Raw genomic sequence first — 18,469 nt, forward strand, 5'->3', positions numbered from 1 at the left:
ATGGGACATGTTTCTAGAATTAGATTCATTATTTTAATGTATGTTCGTTGCTAGGTTTAGTGCAAGCCAGTCAATTTAAATATCAATCTGAAATAAAACCATTTTGAGCATGTTCTTTGCATTTCTGCACTCTGTTCATATTTCCATCAAGCGCTCGCCAGTTGCAATGGCAGCATGTGCCTTGCATATGTCTGCATTTCTGTTTGAGACTCACCCTACAGCTACATAAGCTATATGTGCATGCTAAACTAATAAACCGCTGTAATTCAAAGCCCCTTTAACCCATCAACTCCTACAGCCATCAAAACGTACAAAAAAAGGATGTCCCGACAAAAAAAGTGCCACCAAACGAGTATGGGCACCTTGACCGGCTGGCTTCTATCCAAGAGCCCCCAAGGCCTTTAGTTAACAGGGACATGCAGTAACGTACAGGCGGGCAAAATGAAAAGGTCAAAATAAGAGGTAGGCAGTATGAGTTGAAAATAGGACACTTTGTCAATTGTCACAGGTGGCTTTAATCACACTGGGACTTCAAAGGGTGGTTGAAGAGTTTTTATTTTGTATGACTCAAAAGATTCAGTATTTGGACTGTAAGGGACTGAAATATGGCACACTTATTGCTGTCCCTCTCTCGTATCCTGTGGACTTCCCACCCCCGGAGCCTAGGCTTCCCTGTACCCTAGGGTGTCAACATGAGATCTGTAACATCTACTGTCTACAATTCTACAATCTGTGCTGGACTGAAAGCCTTAGCCCTTCCCATCTTACTCTCTCATGGGTTCCGAGAGGTGGTAGCCTATCCTAACAAATCCCCTGGATAGGATTTCAATAGGTTCTTTTGGTCTGGTGCCTTTCCACCTGGCCAGTTCCTCTCACTCTGGGCTTTCACTCCCTTGGGTTCCTCTCCCTGATTTTCCCTCTCCTCACTGAATCTCTACACATGCTCCTCTCTCTCTCTTTTTCTGCCTCTTTCTCCTCTTATCCTCCCTCATTTCTACTTGCTCCTTCAGCCCTTCCTATGGTCACACAATCTCCTAACTTCTTCTCTCGACTCTAGACTCCCCTCTGCTGAGCTCTCAACTTGCCCCTCTCAACTCTCCTCCCCTCTCTCTACTCTCTTCTCCACTCTCTCTACTTTCATTCACCCTTTTCACTCCCTCAGGCAACCGCCTTGCTCTCACTCAAATATACTCCTCTGCATCGAACATCACTCACACATGCTAGCACTCACTCCCAGCCTTACTCTTTCAATAAGGTACCACTCCTTCTCACAACCAACACCTCACCTGCAACAATCTACAGCGCAATCTTCCCAACACTCCACAGTCCTTCCTCTGCTGACTCTCCACCTGACCACACCCAAACACTTCATTACTTCTGTCTCTCTGTTTTTCTATACCCTTGTCTTCTGGTGTCCTGCTTCTTTGGACCAATCTTGCCTTACTATCTATTAGCGCCGAAGTTGGCCCACAGCAGCAGGAAACTTTAAAACCCATGTTTAGCTCCACCCGGTTTTTGCTCGTAGCGCTGAAGGGTTTTGTGGCTAGTTCTGTGGCCACTGTGATGCTGTCAGTCTTTCTTTGCGGTCTGCTGCAGGGGTGCTGGCATACCAATTTGTTTGTGAAGCTGCCAGTTTCACTCCGCAGAGTGCAGCAGCTTTCATCTGCTGCTTGGCCTTCTGGGAATGGTAGTACTGAAACAACACAAATAGAATTCTGGCCACCATAGGTTATGGCAAGGATTGGATTATTCACAGTGCTACCTTCCACATGCAACACGGCACACATGGGGGGGGGCAGATACTGTAGCCCTCCCAACTCCCTCACTCTGCATCTGGGACAGGACCGGTTCTGGTGATAGCCTTAGAAGGCACCGTACCCCAGTTTGAGAGGGGTCCCTGCACCAGCCTATGACAGAGTCAAACCCTATAAACGCTAAACCAAATTCACCTGTCTTCTTGGATGTCTGTCTGGTTAGCTGGATGGAAACCGTTGATTGTGTGATTGTGTGACACACTTACTCTGGCGCCTTTCAATGCACTTATGAGTCAAATTCCAAGTCCAGAATATAGGTGACACTGAGTTTGTGAACTAGTTGATTGTAATGGCCACCGGGATTGTCGATGGTGGAAACGTGGTATAAGGGATTACCAATAAACATGTGTGCTTCTGATTAGCCAAGCAAAGTGTAATGCAATATGATCATAGTTGCCCTGGGAGAAATAGACCTTAACAGCTGGTGGGGTAAAGGCCAGAAACAGGAAATGGATGCAGGGATTATTATGTCAGATAACGTCAAAGTGGTCACTGAAGCATGGCTATAGTAACATACTACAAAGATGATGGAAAGGAAATAAGGGTGATCGGTCAAGACACGAAATGGGATCTACAAGCATTCAAAATGTATGCATGATAATTATATACTGCTTTTCTTCAGCAAATCAGTCTCTTTCTGTATCAAACGGCACTGTTTTGCTGCAATCCTTACTGTGGAAAGTCTACAACATCGCTATGTGAATAGCTCATAAGTTACGAGCTCGCCACTGACTTGGGGCCAGTCTGTATTTTGTACATTTGAATTGCAGCAGGGCTGCCTCCACCCCCCATTCCCCGAGGATGGATAGGTTGGGATCCAAAGGTAGGCCGTCTGCTGGGCTTACTATTTACCTGTCAGTCAGCTTAGACCTGGAAGTCCACTTTTAATGATCTATTCCTTCTTCTCACATTCAGCGGTGGCAAAGTTCTCGGTTCAGTGAATTTCTAGAATAATAAACATGGAAAGGCTTCCATGGTGCTTCTGAATTCTCTGCTGCTGAAATGGCATATGCGCCTGTGCCGGGTGCTGAAGATATCTGCCTCCTGTGCAGTGACTGCCTGTGGTATGCAACGGGCACCACTGATATCAGCTCGCGCTGCAAGAGCGAATGAGGCATTACTGCAATAGCCATCTCTAAAGGTCCCTTCTCCATGTCATAAATGCTGCTCCACCCACTAACCACGTCAATGTACAGCTTGTGTTCGGCTCATTGGCATTTCCTTTATCGGGCAGGCAGATGCAGGACCACCTCTGTCTGATAGAGCGGCCCTGCTGTCCACAGATCGAGCTTCTTTTATCGCTTTAGTTCGAATGAGATGACGTCGAAGTGGGCGGGACTGGCCGGGAGCGGTACTCCTCTACTTTTTTAAATCAAGTTGTACTGTTCCTATACTTTTATTTTCAAAAGAAACCGTTCCGAAATGGTTTCATTTTAAAATAAAAGTGTAGGAAGAAGCTGAATCTTGCACTTTCAGTTCAATGCACTGAACATTCCCTTAAACAGCAGGTGCATGTGTTTGGGGTGTGTATTGTGTGTGGGAGGGGACGTGGTGATGGGGTTTATGGGGAGTGGGTGCAGGCCAGCAGGGAACATAGTTCCACTACTTCTTTGTGTACACTTCGACCACTTGAAAACAGTGACACGTACAGCGGATGTACTTGACTGAGAGGAGAAGGATGGCCTTCACAACATGAGAGCCATTGTCGCTTGTAAGGGAGAAGATTTGCTCATGCAGAATGAACCCACGCTGCTCAGCTATATTCTCAGCAGCATGCCTTGTGGGGACACATCTCATTCCGAAACACAACATGTTTCCACTCCCCAGTGGCTCAGAAGACCATTCACAGGCCACCCCCAGTCAACGCTAAACACCAAGAGGGCCACATGTCACACATCGGTGCAAGCTAATCTGCCTTACCCAACCCGAAGCACGTCACGCTTCTGATCTTTTTTCACTTTTGGTAGAACATTGTTCGTCAGTGGACTCCCTAACACAGAATTATAGTTGCAATTCCCAGGAGGATAGCTCAGTGGCAACGTGCTCGCCTTGGAAGCAAGACAACAGGAAGCGAAACAGGTTTGATCCCCGGGTCCGCACTTAGAAACCTCTGGGTATTTAAGCGCGTTATAAATATGCAACTAGGACAACAACAAATTCTGTAACAGCGCCTCTGTGTGATGTAAATAAATTAATTTATTCCACAAACAACTGAATGCCCACATTGTTTACAATGCACAAAGGTGGAGAGTCGTGTCCTCCCATGGCGCTCGCTTTCTCCAGGTACTGTTCCAAGATCTGTGGTGAAGTGTTGTGGAGGCCACGCTCCGTTCTTGTCGCGCCCATGACTTTGCCGCTACATCTGGTAAGCCCACCACGTCCTCCATGGCCCTCTCTCTTCCTGAAGAACATATAATAATGCATGTATGCTTTGCCAATTTCTCAGGTCTAATCTTTCCTGAATAGTGTGTGGCGCATTGTGGGACTCATAGTTTCCCCAGTGCCTTCTGCCACTGCTTTCTCTGTAGGTTAGCGGCCCTACAGGACCCTGCCTCGTGCATCTTCAGAGAGGCAGACCAGGTAGCGGCCGGAGCAACCCCCTTGCCCAATACCCCAACGTGTCACCACTCTTTCCATTGGGTTATGTGTTGATTTTTCTCACTGCAGTAATAAGGATAGTTGGACACTCTAGGAATAAAAGCGCGGCAAAGGTGCAGTCCCGAATGCAACCATTTTAAAGAGTGTGTCTGGACTACCTTCAGAATACGAACATTGGTATAAGGAAAGTACGTATATCCCACAATATAATACGGGATTCATAATCCCTGCCAGTGTTTCTTTGCCTTTCCCCATGAACTTTATGAAAACATTCTTTTATTTTGGGGTCTTAAACAATTCAACTGTAGTATTAAGAACTATGTGTGGGGTGGGGATAAAAGGAAATAAACTTTCCCGCTGTCCCATATTACGGCTACATATTAATGTGCATAGTTTACCTAGCAAAGAACATTTGAGGAAAGGGCTTTTCACATTGTTGTGTTGTCGGCCCGCGGCCTGCGCGCGGGGGCTGCCACAATGCTAATAGGCCGCGCGGCCTGTGGCGCAGCTCCAGCGGGAGCCGAAGGAATCAAACACCCACGCTGGTTATAGGTCTGCCCCGGAACTGCCTCCCGAACGCGGGGGCGGGGCTTTTATTTAGGACGCCCTGCGTCACCGCGTAGCGGGACGCAGGGCGGAACGTAACATTCCTCCTTTATTATAAAACAAAACAAAACACATAACTCTAACTGCCAAACAACGGCGAAGTCCAACATAAGCTTTCATTCTTCAACACTTAGCCACCCTGCCATTGGGGTTCATGGCACCAAGGCACCAGTTACCACACATAGTCACTTAGCTTGGCTGGCGGTCTCGTCGTTGTTCTCAGTCTGTATCGCCCTTCGCGGGGGTCATTCCCCCTTGCTTCAGGCTCTGTTCCGTCTTCGCTGTTCGGGCCCTCGAGGCCGGGTTCATCCCCCGGCTCCCAGTTTCCATCCCCCGCTCCATTCTCCTCAAGGATGGCCTCCGGCTCTTCTTCACTGGGAGGAGTGTCCTCGCCTTCCCGAGGGCCCTCCTTATCGGTCCACAGGGTACGGGGTATGGCCTTGAACCATGACGCATTTCTCGTCACTTGGCGGTTTCCTCGTGTCACAGTTACCATGGTTCCATGCCGGTTGCTGACGGTCCATGGAAGTTCCTCGTACCTGGTGTCAAGTTTTGACTTGGAGGGGTTTCGTAGCATGATGACCTGGTCACCCACTTGATGATGGGACGGCCTCGCTCTCCGCTTGCCGCTCATGTGTTCGTTGGCATCCCTTCTCCTTCTCTCTGTGCGTTCCTCGTTCACCGTGTCCGGGGTTCTGCTTGGGTGATGCGGGATCGAGGATCTGATGACGGTGCCGAACATGAGGTCCGCTGGCGGTACGCCGGTTGTGCTGTGGGGCGTGACCCGGTAATTTCGGAGGAATCGGAAGAGGTCAACCTTCCAGGGGCTGGCGTTAGCCTTAGACACTCTGAGCACCTTGTTGATAGTCCTCATAAATCGTTCTACGTCACCATTTGCCTGGGGGTGTCTTGGAGTGATGTGATGATATTTCACATTGAGTTCCTGCAGATACTTTTTGAAGTCCTCTCCCGTAAACGGTGGCCCATTGTCGCTTTTGATTGAGATGGGTAGCCCGTGGGTTGCGAACATTTTCTCTATCTAGGGCCGGAATGACCACTTCAGCTGCTGTGGACTCAACTACCTCAACTTCCGGGTATCGGGAGTGATCATCGACGGCCACCAACAGGTGGAGGCCCTCTCGGAGCTTGCAAAAGTCAATGCTGATGGCCTCCCAGCGAGAGCGGCCCCGTTCTGCTGATATGATGGGTTCCGGGTTTGGCGGGGCCCCCGTTATATGACAGGATAGGCACGTGCTAACGAGTGTCTCGACCCGCTCCTCGATCTGGGGAAACCATACTCGGTGCCGAATGCGGGCTTTCGTCCTTGCCAGTCCTTGGTGTCCTTCATGCGCTAGGGCCACTATCCTGTTCTGTAGTTTGAGAGGGATCACGATGCGGTTTCCCCGTAGTAACAGTCCACCTTCCGTGACTGACAAGTCTTGCCGCACTGTGAATATGCCGGACAGAAACCCTTTTGCTTCCGCTGTTCTGTTGTGTGTGTGTCTCATGAAAGTCTTCCAGTCACCGGAAAGGATGGCATCTTTCACTAAGTCACAACACGGGTCCTGGTGCGTTTCCGCCTCGATTTCCTCGATGCTCACCGCCTTGGGCCTCATTGCGCGCACCACCTGGCATATGTGTTCCTCTGTCTCTGCCGCTACTTGGATCTCTTGTTAAGTGGCCTCTCGCGGATGCCTGGAGAGAAAATCCGCCGGGTTTCCACTGCCTGGTTGGTAGACGAGATCAAAGTCATATTGCTGGAGGTGCAACAACCACTTGGTGATTCGTGCCGGAGGGTGTGCTGATGTTCCCATGAAAATGGGTAGTAGGGGCTTGTGGTCCGTGATCGTCGTGAAATGACGCCCATATAGGTAGAGGTGAAAATGCCGGCACCCCCACAGCACGGCGATGGCCTCCTTTTCGATGTGTGAGTACCTTTGTTCGGTCTCTGTGAGGGCTCTCGATGCATATGCAATCAGTCTCTTCTCCCCTTCCCTCGTGACTTGCATTAGGATGGCTCCGAGCCCCACGGGGCTGGCATCCACAAACAGTTCTGTGGGCAGTTCAGTGTTATAGTAGGCCATCTTGGTGTCAGCGGAGAGGGAGTCCTTGATGCTTTCAAACGAGTCCTGGCATGTTTGCCCCCACTCCCACTTGACGTTGGCCTTGGTGAGTTCCCGCAGCGGCTCAGATAGTGTGGCCAGGTTTCGGATGAACCTCCCGCAGTAGGTGGCCATGCCTAAAAAACTGCGCACTTCTGTGGGGGTCATCGGTGGACTTGCCGCCTGGATGTCTGCGACCTTCTGCGGGTCAGGGGAGATGCCTGTGCTGCCAAACTTGTATCCGAAAAAATTGATCTCTGATTTGAGGAACTCGCACTTTTCCCGGTGTATTGTGAGCCCAACATCTTGTAGTCGGCCCAGTAGGGCGTGAAGCCTCTTGATGTGTGTTTCTTTGTCGGGGGCGTGAATCAGAATATCATCGCTCACGTTGAGGACACCAGGGATGCCCCGGATGACCTCCTGGATGGTTTGCTGGAACACCTCCGCAGCAGACGATATTCTGAAACTTAGGCGTTTGTATCTCCGCAGCCCCAAATGCGTAGAGAACGTTGTTATGTATCGAGAGTCTCTGTGGAGTTTGAGTTGATGATACCCCGCCCTGAGATCCATCTTTGAAAATATGCTCGACCCTGTGAGGTCAGCCACAATCTCGTCGATTGTTGGGGTTATGTGGCGTTCTCTTTTAATGGCAGTGTTGGGGAGGCGCATGTCTATGCAGATCCGCACCTTTCCAGGCTGCTTAGGCTTCCGTGTTACCACCATTGGAGAGACCCACGGTGTGGGCCCTGTGACCTCCTCAATGATACCCGCTTCTTCCAGTGCCTTGAGTTCCTGCTCCACTTGTTCTCTCATGTGGAAAGGCGTTCTCCGGTGCCGGACGGCTTTCGGCTGCACTGTCTCATCAATATGAAGTTTGATGGTTTTGCCTCTTAGACAGCCTATGCCCTCTTGCAAGTCAGGGTATTGGTTCAGCATCTGCTCCACTTCCTTTTCTTCGTTGACATGGCAGATGAATTGGACCACTCCCAAATCCTCCGCTGCGTCCCCACTCAGGAGGCTCTCAACACCTGCCTTCACAACATAGACTTTGGACCATAGTCTGTTTTTTCCGTGTTCCAGCGTAGTGCGGAACCTGCCAATTACCGGCAGGGGCTTTCGACAGCCGTATGCATACAACAGAGTGTCGGTGCTTTTCAGCTCTGGTGGAGGACTTAGAGTCAGGAAGATGCTTTCAGGCATGACGTTCACCGAAGCGCCTGTGTCGATGGTCATGAGAATGCACTGGTTTTGGATGGTGACCATGCATTTGCGCCTTCGGGCGGCTTTTCTTCGAGGTCCTCGGTCCTGGCATAGGGCAGACACCAGGTATACCTTCCTTCCTTTCCTGTCTGTGTCCTTGGAGGGGGCCTGCAGCATCGCCGAGACGTCATCCCATTCCTCCTCCGTGGAAGAGCTGGCCACTGCGACCCTTCTGGCACTGGCTTGCTTCTTTTTCTTGGTCGCGACCTTCTCCGGCTGGTTCTGCAGGGGCTGTATGGGGATGTCCGTTGATCGGCATACCTTCGCGTAATGGTCCTTCCGGCCACATGCTCCACATGTGGTGCCTTGAGCAGGACAGTTGCGACGGCCATGTCGTGGGCCACCGCACCAGCCACACTCTGTGGGTCCCGGAATGCGCGGTTGCCACCTGTTTTGGCCGTATCCGCCACTGTTGTCGTCTCTCGAGGATTGTTTGTTGGTGATGCGGGCTACCATAGCCGTGTTGAGAGCAGGTTGCAGCCTGTGTAGCGTGGCCTCCATGTTGGCCGCTCTGGTATGTGCCAGTTCCCTCTGACGTCCTAGTTCAAGGATCCGCTGTAGGGGGATACCCTTCTCGCTAAGTATCAGGCGCCTCAATTTTTCCGAATGAATCCCGTTGATGATCTGCCTCCTGATCTCCCTCTCCACGTTCGTGAATTCACAGGACATGGCTAACTTTCTCAGGCGGGTGTGGTACGCATCAAGGGTTTCCTCCGCTGCCTGTAAGGTGGTGCAGAAAAGAAACGTCTCATAGTCTGGGTTTAGTTGAGGGAGGAAGTGATCGGTGAGGGCATCTTTCGCGCTTCGGTACCCATCCTGGCCATCATCAACGTTCAGGGAATTGAAAATGCGCAATACCTCGTCACCCACGCTGAGTAGTAGGTGTGCCTTCAGTTTCCTGGGCGCTGTGATCTCTTTGCACTCCATCGCCATCTCGAACTTCTGGATCCACAGCTGCCATCTGGGTCCGCATGACGACGGATCCGTGAATGGGTCAAACGGCTGGACCAGTGTCGACGAAGTGCCTTGTGTTCGAGGTGGAGGTGGCGACATGGACAGGTTTGCCGCAATTCTGGACGGCGTGGAGGGCCCAGGCGTGGATGTGCCGGCCGCCATGTTGGCGTGGACCTGATCCGTGTGTCGTAGGTACCTCAGACGGCCACCAATGCTGCGACGTTGGGCCTACCTTGGAGGTGCCGCCGTACCCAGGCGCCGTGTTACAACTCAGGGCCTGGCGCTCCCCACACACTGTGATGCTGCTCTCCCTTGTTGGATGTCCGAAGCCACCTGGTTCTCCCGTTTCCGGAGGGAAGAACTATGGTCTTAGTGGCAGAGAGCATGAATTGATAAAGGAGAAAAAAAAAAAAAATTTTTTTTTTTTTTTTTTTTTTTTTTTGTGGGTGGGGGGGTCACGTGTGTGATGGCACCCCCACCGGGTGTCCAAAAATTTAGCCGTGATGGCTGTGTGGCGTTATGGTGCCTTCACAGCACCGAGCCTGTCTTGGAGTTCGTCTTGCCTCGTCGCCATTGTTGTGTTGTCGGCCCGCGGCCTGCGCGCGGGGGCTGCCACAATGCTAATAGGCCGCGCGGCCTGTGGCGCAGCTCCAGCGGGAGCCGAAGGAATCAAACACCCACGCTGGTTATAGGTCTGCCCCGGAACTGCCTCCCGAACGCGGGGGCGGGGCTTTTATTTAGGACGCCCTGCGTCACCGCGTAGCGGGACGCAGGGCGGAACGTAACACACATCTTAAGGCAAACCAATCCCAAGGCCGTGAGTCCTGCAACTTTGCGCGTGTTGCAAAAAGGGGGGTGCTCATGAGCCTTACAAAACCTATGAAGACAATCCTGTTTGTTGCAGATCTAATTATTTGATAGGAAACGCTGCTGATGCTCTATACTTATTCTTTTTTATTTTTTTATAGCGCGCTTGATACCAAGAGATTTCTAAGCATAAACCCGGACTGGGGATTCGAACCTGTGTTGCTCTGCGTCGTCTTGCTTCCAAAACGAGCGTTTGCCACTGAGCTGTCTCTCAGTGGCAGGTGAACGCATGACAATGACGCGGATAAGGGGCCTGGTTCATGGTTTGCGTATGTTACTGATACAGCGAGCGCAATCGAAAGGCGCACAATGGCACTGACTGGGCTTGATGTGCTCGGATTAAAGCTTGCATAAAAGACACATGTGTCATATGTAGAGATCTGGAGGCATTCTCATGTTCACATACTGAACTTGGATTAAAAAGCAGAGCACCCAGCAATGGTGCCACCCTGCGCCATTGCTGCACCATCACGAGAGCCTGCAGACATGTATTGGGAATGCGTGGGGGGCCTGGAGCTGTCGGTGGGGCAGACTGAGGAAAGCAGCAGCAGGTGGTGCTGTTGGGTTGGGGAACAGAACCGCAAAGATGTAGATTGTGGTTGCGTGGAGAGGGCAGGACTTGGAGGCACCGAATGGTGGGGATGGGGCTGCTTTGGCGGCAGAGGGAGGCACCGAATGGTGGAGATGGGCTGAGAAACAGAGACAATACGGGCGATGGTAGCGTGTACGTATAATTGGGGGCTGGGGAAATTAACGCACAAGATGATGACGCTTGGAGGGGGCAGAGTGAAGGAAACGGGGGAGGAGAGGCGGGTTGTGGTGGCATACTGTGACTTGACTAATGCACTGGGTGATGCTCAGAGTTGTGATGGGGCAGAGGTGGAGCCAGGATGCAGGGAGGCAGCACAGCACTGGATGGTGGAGTGCTGAATGGGCTTGACAAATGGGCTTGGAGTTAGCCAACACCTTAGGGTGGCACCGGCCCTAAACGACGCTTAGCCTAAGTCGCCTGCTCTTCCCCGAGCCACCCTAGCCCCATCTGGCAAGCCCAACTCTAGTTCGGTGTACACATCTGAAAGCTTTTAAAAAAAATGTTTTTATTGTGCGCGCTAACAACGTTAGTGCCATTTTGGTTGAGGGAACTAATGGGGGTTAATTGCCCTGAACCCTCATTTACAGTTCTTGCTGCACTCTGCAACATTCACTTGGGTTCGGGGGTACTTAGCCCACAATAGTGTTCTTTCCCATGTCATTGGCGCCAAAATAAAAGCCTTGTAACGGATGTCAAACGTGCCAATTGTATTTGAATATGTGAGTAACTGTATTATTGCCGACAACACCTCGAGCCATCGGTAAACGTGCAACTATGTTTCCACAGTTAAGAAAGCCAGCCTGAAGGTCCAGATCAATGCTACCAGTGACACCGTTATCCTGAAGTTCCTGCGGCCCAGTCCCAACATGAACCTGGAAGGCTTTATTCTGGGCTATGGGAGCAGCTTCTTCTCCACACAGTACATCCCAATGCCGGAAAACGGGAAATCCTACGACGCAGAGCTCGGTAAGTAAGGCCCCTGCCTGCTTTATGGACATACTCTACTCTCATATTGTTCTTTCTCCGGGTGAAATGACATTTTAATAAATACCATTCTAATGCATATTAACAATTAAGCTGTTCATCTGGAAACAGGATTTTTATACGAGGTACAGCAAGCAACACATTATTTTCAAATAAGTCCAGAGAATGCAAACATGGCTGATTCTAAATAATTGGAGACTCAATCATGTATGTGCAGTCGGCTGACACTTCATGTATTAGCAGACTGTCCTTGTGCTTTGACAGTGGAACCGAGTTCTAGGCTTCCACAGCCTTTGCTAAAAAGGACTTTGTTGAGAATTGCAAGTCTATCAAATCTTCAGTTGTTCCACTTTTGTATTAAGCAGCACACGTATGCTAAACTGCTGCTTATGCCAATGCACTTGGGAGACTATTGAGTAATCTTGTGTGCTGCCTTTCGCGGAATATTAGTCTTTTGGGTGTCTGCCACTAAACCCCAGGAAAATACACAGTGTAGTGACAAAGAAAGGCTCAGCCTGCAGAGGACGGGGTGGTGCAGAGGGCTTACTGTCCCATTTCACATGAGGACATAGATTAGCCCTATGTTTGAGCTTTTATTTGTTGGCTGTATGCATCCTCGAGGGGTCTCGGAGGATTAAATGCATGTTGCGTGCCTAATAGGGTCTTCATGCAGAGTTGGCTGTGTTTTGTTGAAACATAAAATCATGTGAAGAAATGCTCATGATAAGAAATATTGGGGATCAGACAGTGCTTGACCGAGGGGAGAGGGTGTGCACTCCAAGTAGTGTTGTCGTAAATAACAAGAGCCAGAGATTTAGCATTGAGATATGCATATCCTTCTCACTGAAGGGCAAGTTCGGAATTTGTTTTGTATTGTACTTGTCATTTGTATAGTGCCATTTTACCATTATTATAGTCTCAATGCACTGTTAGTGGGAATGTCTGTCGGAGGGCCGAAGCGCAGAGTGTTGGAGATCATGGAATACGATTAGGATGTGTGTGTGCATTAGCGCACAGCTACTCTTGGAAATCTCTGGATGTTTTGGTTTGTGGCCAATAAGACTATAAGCAAGGAATTATAAAATGGTGTTGGTATTTCCGCCATGCAATGTTGGGCTCCACACTTACCACACGCTTTTTATTTGTAGGAAGTTATGGTTATGAAAAGCATAGTGAAGTGACACACTGTGTAGCATGCCAACTTGTACTGTGTTGCTATAGACGTTTTGGCTACTCCCACTACATATATGGGCCAATAGGCTATCATCCACCTCCCTTACCAGGTCCACTTCCCACTGATCTCTCACTTTCAACATGTTGGGGGGGTTCAGCTAGGAGGATGCTATTCCTTTATACCCTCTAAGATATATCAAGTTTTTTTCAAATGGGGTCAGCTCCCTTTTGTATGTATGTGTTTGTTTATAACACGCCGATAGCCCGCAGGCATCAGGGCACGGGAATGTCCGGGGTAATTCAGTGCGCATAATATTATGTGCTGTAGAGGGCGGTCTGCGGAAAGATAATGAGATTATCATTGGAAGAGGTAGGTTTTCAACGATTTCCTGAAACTCTGGTAGTTCTCTTCTAGTCGTAGAGTTAGTGGCAATTTGTTCCAGCATTTTGCTGGCTCCACTGGGAAAGATGTCCCCCGCCCTTGCACACGTTTAGCTCTAGGAATATTCAGATAACTCTCATCCTCTGATCTAAGGTTTCTTTGAGGCAGGTACAAAGAAAATTGCTTCTTAAAATATCTCGGGGCTTCTCCATAAAGACATCTGTGAACTATGGTCATCGCCTTAAAGTGTACTCTCTCTTCCACTCTTAGTCAGTGAAGAGATCTTCTCTCCATAGTCACATGCTCCCTTTTTTTGATTCTCTTGGTAGCTCGAACTGTGTCATTTTGCATGACCTGACACTTTTGTATATCCCTCTTTGTGGCTCCTATCAGTAAGGCCGTACCGTAGTCAAGGCGTGACAGAATGACCGCTCTTGCTATAGTTGCTGCATTCGCTTCATTAATAAATGGCCTTATGGCTCTCATGAAACACATGTAGTAGGCATGGTTTTTTTGCAGTTAGTTAACCTGAGCCTGGGATCCTACTGATGCTTCCACAACCATCCCTAGGGTTTTTATGTGGGGCACCACTGGGATTTTAGCCTGTTTGATAGTAAAGGTCTGGTATTCTGTCCCTTACTTGGATCTGGCATGTTGCGTCCCAAAAATCATCAGTTTGGTTTTCGCATTATTAAGACACATCCAATGACGTTGCATCCAAATGTCAATAATGCGATAAACCTCTGATATTTTCGCGCTGTCGATGCTGTATTCTCCCTTGAGTTCAAAAATGAGCTGCGTGTCATCAGCGTAGTTAGTAAAGAACACACCGATTTATTCCAGGAGCTCGCATAGACTTCTCATATATAAATTAAATAGCAGCGGTGACAGGCTAGCACCCTGGGGGACACCAAACAAGATAGGGGCGGCCTCAGAGAATGTGTCACCCCAGTGGATCTTAGCACTCCTGTCTTTCAAAAATTATGCTAACCACTCCAACGCCTTAGTCGTACAACCAACTGTTTTAGCCAGTGCTTCCTACAGGAGTTGGTGATCTACCAAGTCGAAAGCCGCGCTGAGATCCAACAGCATAAGGATACCAGTGCTGCCCTTGTCTATCAGGTCCAACATGTAGGTCTGAAGATCGAGCATAGCTGATTCTGTGCTGTGGGAGGCTCGAAAGCCCGATTGCTGTTCATGCAGTAGGTTCCAGTCTTCTACATGCTTTTGTAGTTGGTTCATGGCAACTTTATCTAGGACCTTCAGGATAAAATTTGAATTCGTTATGGGCCTCAGATTACTGGGGTCCTTCTGATCCAGCCCTGGTTTCTTCACTAATGGGGTAATAGTCACCTTCTTAATTTCCTTTGGTACTACCTCCTCTGTAAAGGAGGCGTTAACTATCTTTGTCAGTACTGGAACAAAAATGTCTTTATTGTCCAGTATGATTTTGGAAGGCAGAATATTCTCTGCGCAGGAGGTGGGTTTCATTTTAGCCAACACTCTACATAGCTCCTCCTCGGATATAGGGAGGAAGCTGAAATTCTATACAGCCAGAAGAAAAGGAGAGCCCCTTATCCTTCCTGGTTACTTATTTCCTCTGGAAGGATAAGGGGCTCTCCTTTTCTTCTGACTGTAATGATGTTATTTTGAGCCTTAGAGATCTTGGCAGCGAAAGCTTCTTGTACCCTATCACATTCTTCCCTAGTGGGAGTATGTGGAGGGGAGAGTGATTTCGGCCTTTCAATCCCTTTAAGTATTTCAAAGAGTTTACTGGATGGGTTGGTCGCTGCCTCTATTTATTTGTTGTAATGATTCTTCTTTGCTTTCCTGATACCCTGATTTTGGGGTTTGCACCCCACTTTCCATCCGTCAATGCCATCTTAAGCTGAAGACAGAAAAATCCAGTGAGTGGACCTATCCTCGGAGTTTCTGTAGCTCTTGCAGGGATATAAACCTGCCCCATATCCACATCTGCCCTGTGTTTTCCAGCCCATCTCCTGCCATCCCTGAAAGCGGTTTGGGTCGTGTATGCCACCTCTAATGTTGTGGGTGCAGGGTCATATACACTTTAGCGGCAAGGGCCACCTAGATATCCATCCTCTAGCAGCCTTTTCCTTCCAAAGCTCCTAAAGGACCTGGAGGACTGGGTGTTTGAGGATTCTAATGTCCACATGCTAAAGGTACCCACAGCCAGTCCCAAGAGCTACTGGGTGCAACACAGTGTTTTCAAGTGGGACCCACTGTTTAACTTTTTGGGGATATAAATGATCTATAATAATCCTTAACTGTCTTGCTCTATAATAGGTTTCTAAATCGGGGAAACTCCACCCCTCCGAGCTTCTTGGCAAGGACCAATATGTTGTAACTAATCCAGGGCTTAGTATCTCCCCACATAAATCTCTGCAACTCCTTCTTTACACTTCCCAAGACATCCCCTAGGAGAACCACTGGCAGCATCTGGAAGAGATACAGTAACTTGGAGAGAACATTTGTATAGGGTGTGCCACCCCCACCCCCTTAACTGAGTATAGATAATATGATAGGAAGATCAAATGGTTCTATTATTGCAGAAATCAGGATCATATTGCATTTATTTTAGGAACAAAGTGCACATGGGACTACGCATTTGGGTTAGGATGACCCAGGAATTGAAGAGTGCTTTAAATATCTCACAAATACCATGAATGTATAAGGATATGTTATGGATAAGGGATACAAAGTGAGAGATGCTTAAAAAAAAATAGCTCCCTGAAGAAGTGAAGAAGAAATAGTGTCAGACAAAAATATATTTCAAAATGAATAACTCAAGTACAAAGTGGTGTCCAGTTCTAAGGCAGGTGTGAAAAACTATGACTCATGCCAAGAGATTTCAGACAAGCAACAGAGGCTGATACATTAGAGATAGTCTTTGACAGCATCTCGCAGTGAGATAAGTGGGTTTGTTAGATTAAAAATAGAACTAGGCAGGAAAAGCAGACAAGATTAATGATGAGGCCAGATAAAGCAAGGGAAACTTGGATACATTTATCTATGAGAAGGGCACAATGTGCTTCATGCAGACCATTTTGAGGGACCATATGTATTATGTGGCACCATATAATAGAGCATAGCTATTTCTCCACAGTATAAGACACTAACTAACTTGGCAGGACCTACAAAATCAGATTAAGAGTAGACACTGATGTGACGAAGGCGTTCTTGGCAAAGGTTAAGAACTGTCATTGTCATGTCTAGTAATTTGATGGTAGAGTCCACCCGACATATCCTAATTGTGTATTCAATTTTATGACATTTTGTAAATCATGGATTTATGATGTTTATTGTTTTGGAGTAGGGATGTTAAGAATATCTATGAAATTTGTTTTTATGTGAACTATTTATAGAATATTTATTTTTATGTGAAGTAATTTTTGCTATATATGTATCTGAACGTATTTTCTCTATGTGCTAAAAGTTTCTCTATTTAACCAAATGTACTAATAAAAATGAAAAAAGATAGTAACACATTGCATGCATTTTGGGGCATTGCATGTCATTGTGTTACCTTTAGCAGCACAGGTCAGAAGGGGCAGTCTGCGATGTAGTCTTTTGCATCAAAGAGCCCTGCCTAACCTGACTGGTCGGTTGTGGGGTTGACAAGGGTGCCTAGGGCTGCCACAAGCCAGGTGACTCTGGGCCTACGAGCAGCATGAGTACACACCATGGCTGCTCCCACCAGGCCACACACACACACAAGGCAGGGACTTTCCACCTTTCTGCCTTGTAAGCTCCTGGCCCTTAAAGAGACTCAATGAAAGGCGGTCATGTGAGCCCTATAGTTCATGCACTCGCGTAAGTACAGAAACCATATCCAAATCCACAGGGGGAAAGAGCGAGAACCCAAACTAAGACAGAAAACTCAAACTGTGAACCAGTCTCCTCACGCACTCAAGACACACATACACTTAAAACAAGATAGGCCGAGGGCATGTTTCCCTTGGGTGGGCATTAGTGTGGTAAGAAGAGAAAAGACCATGCAAAATGAATGTCATTGTTACAGGTGGGCTCCAACAACCAGTCTCCAAACTATGTATATAAGGAGACATGCCTAAAATCTCTTAAGCCATTGAGAGGCAGAAAGGTGGGTTTAAGGTCATACAGGGGTAATGGCCTGTGGCACAAAGTGTGGGAGTCTGGAGAAGGATCCCATGTGGTGATATCTGGTGAAGAGTGAAGAAGGAGCTGAAGCAGGAGACAGAAGGCCAGAATAAAGGAAGCTTGGGAGATGACTTAGAGGTCTTGAGTGAGAAGATAGAAGGGGGTTGCGTAGCGAGAGACCTGAGGGGACTGGGTAGAGGAAGCTGAATACCTGGTGGGGGGCCTGGGTGGTAGGAGTGGGAGACCAGGTGGGTCTGGATAGTGGGAGTGAGAGAGATGGGTGGTGTGGTTAGCGGGAGACTCAAGGTGGGATCTGGGTATCAGGAGAGCAGGGGAGGGATCTGGGGAGCAGGGAACCAGGGCGGTGGTCTGGGGAGTGGGAGGCACAGGGGACTCTGGGTAGCAGGAGACCTATGGGGGTTCTGGTGAGCAGGAGACCCGGGAGGAGTGGGAAGCAGAAGACCCAGATGTTGTCAGAGGTGGAGTAAGAGACCAAGGGGGAGTCTGGGGAGCAGGAGACATGGGATGGGGGTAGACTAGAGAGTGGGAGACCTCAAGGAGTGCTGGAGAGACACATGGCTGGGGTGTCTGGAGACACACATAACCAGGGTGGCACAGAGGAGGTGCAAGGACATGTACGAATGGTGGGCACTGGAGAGATGGGAGTGGCCTGGGTGGAGCAGAGTAGAGTGTGAGACACAGGGGTTGGGGAGAAAGGAACCATAGAGGAGGGGGTGAAAAGGCAAGGCCCTATCATACAGGTGTCTTTGCAAAGGGTGCCTAAAGAGAAGGTGGTAGACCATAAGATGATTAAAGAAGGTTGATCAGGTGGAAAGGTGAAGTGGAGAAATACTAAGGGAGAAGAAGAGAATGAATGGAAGACTGGTATAGAATTGAAGAGCAGGAGGCAGCTTAAAGGGAAGCCTGGCAAAGGCGGAGGATGACCCAGAGTGGCAGCATTGAGGAAGTGTTAGGAAAACGCAAAGGTCCTACCGGA

At 48.8% G+C, this 18,469-nt stretch overlaps 1 protein-coding gene across 1 annotated transcript in view; it reads left to right on the forward strand.

The window, feature by feature from the left end:
• ABI3BP (ABI family member 3 binding protein) overlaps positions 1 to 18,469 on the forward strand; it is a 1,926,231-nt gene that overhangs the window by 330,955 nt on the left and 1,576,807 nt on the right. The window contains exon 2 of the mRNA XM_069637268.1: positions 11,580 to 11,759. Coding sequence (XP_069493369.1) covers positions 11,580 to 11,759 — 180 coding nt within the window. The remainder of the gene's footprint in view (positions 1 to 11,579; positions 11,760 to 18,469) is intronic.

The sequence above is a fragment of the Ambystoma mexicanum genome, chromosome 7p, assembly GCF_040938575.1.
Source record: "Ambystoma mexicanum isolate Mex_15411 chromosome 7p, UKY_AmexF1_1, whole genome shotgun sequence".
NCBI lineage: Eukaryota > Metazoa > Chordata > Amphibia > Caudata > Ambystomatidae > Ambystoma > Ambystoma mexicanum.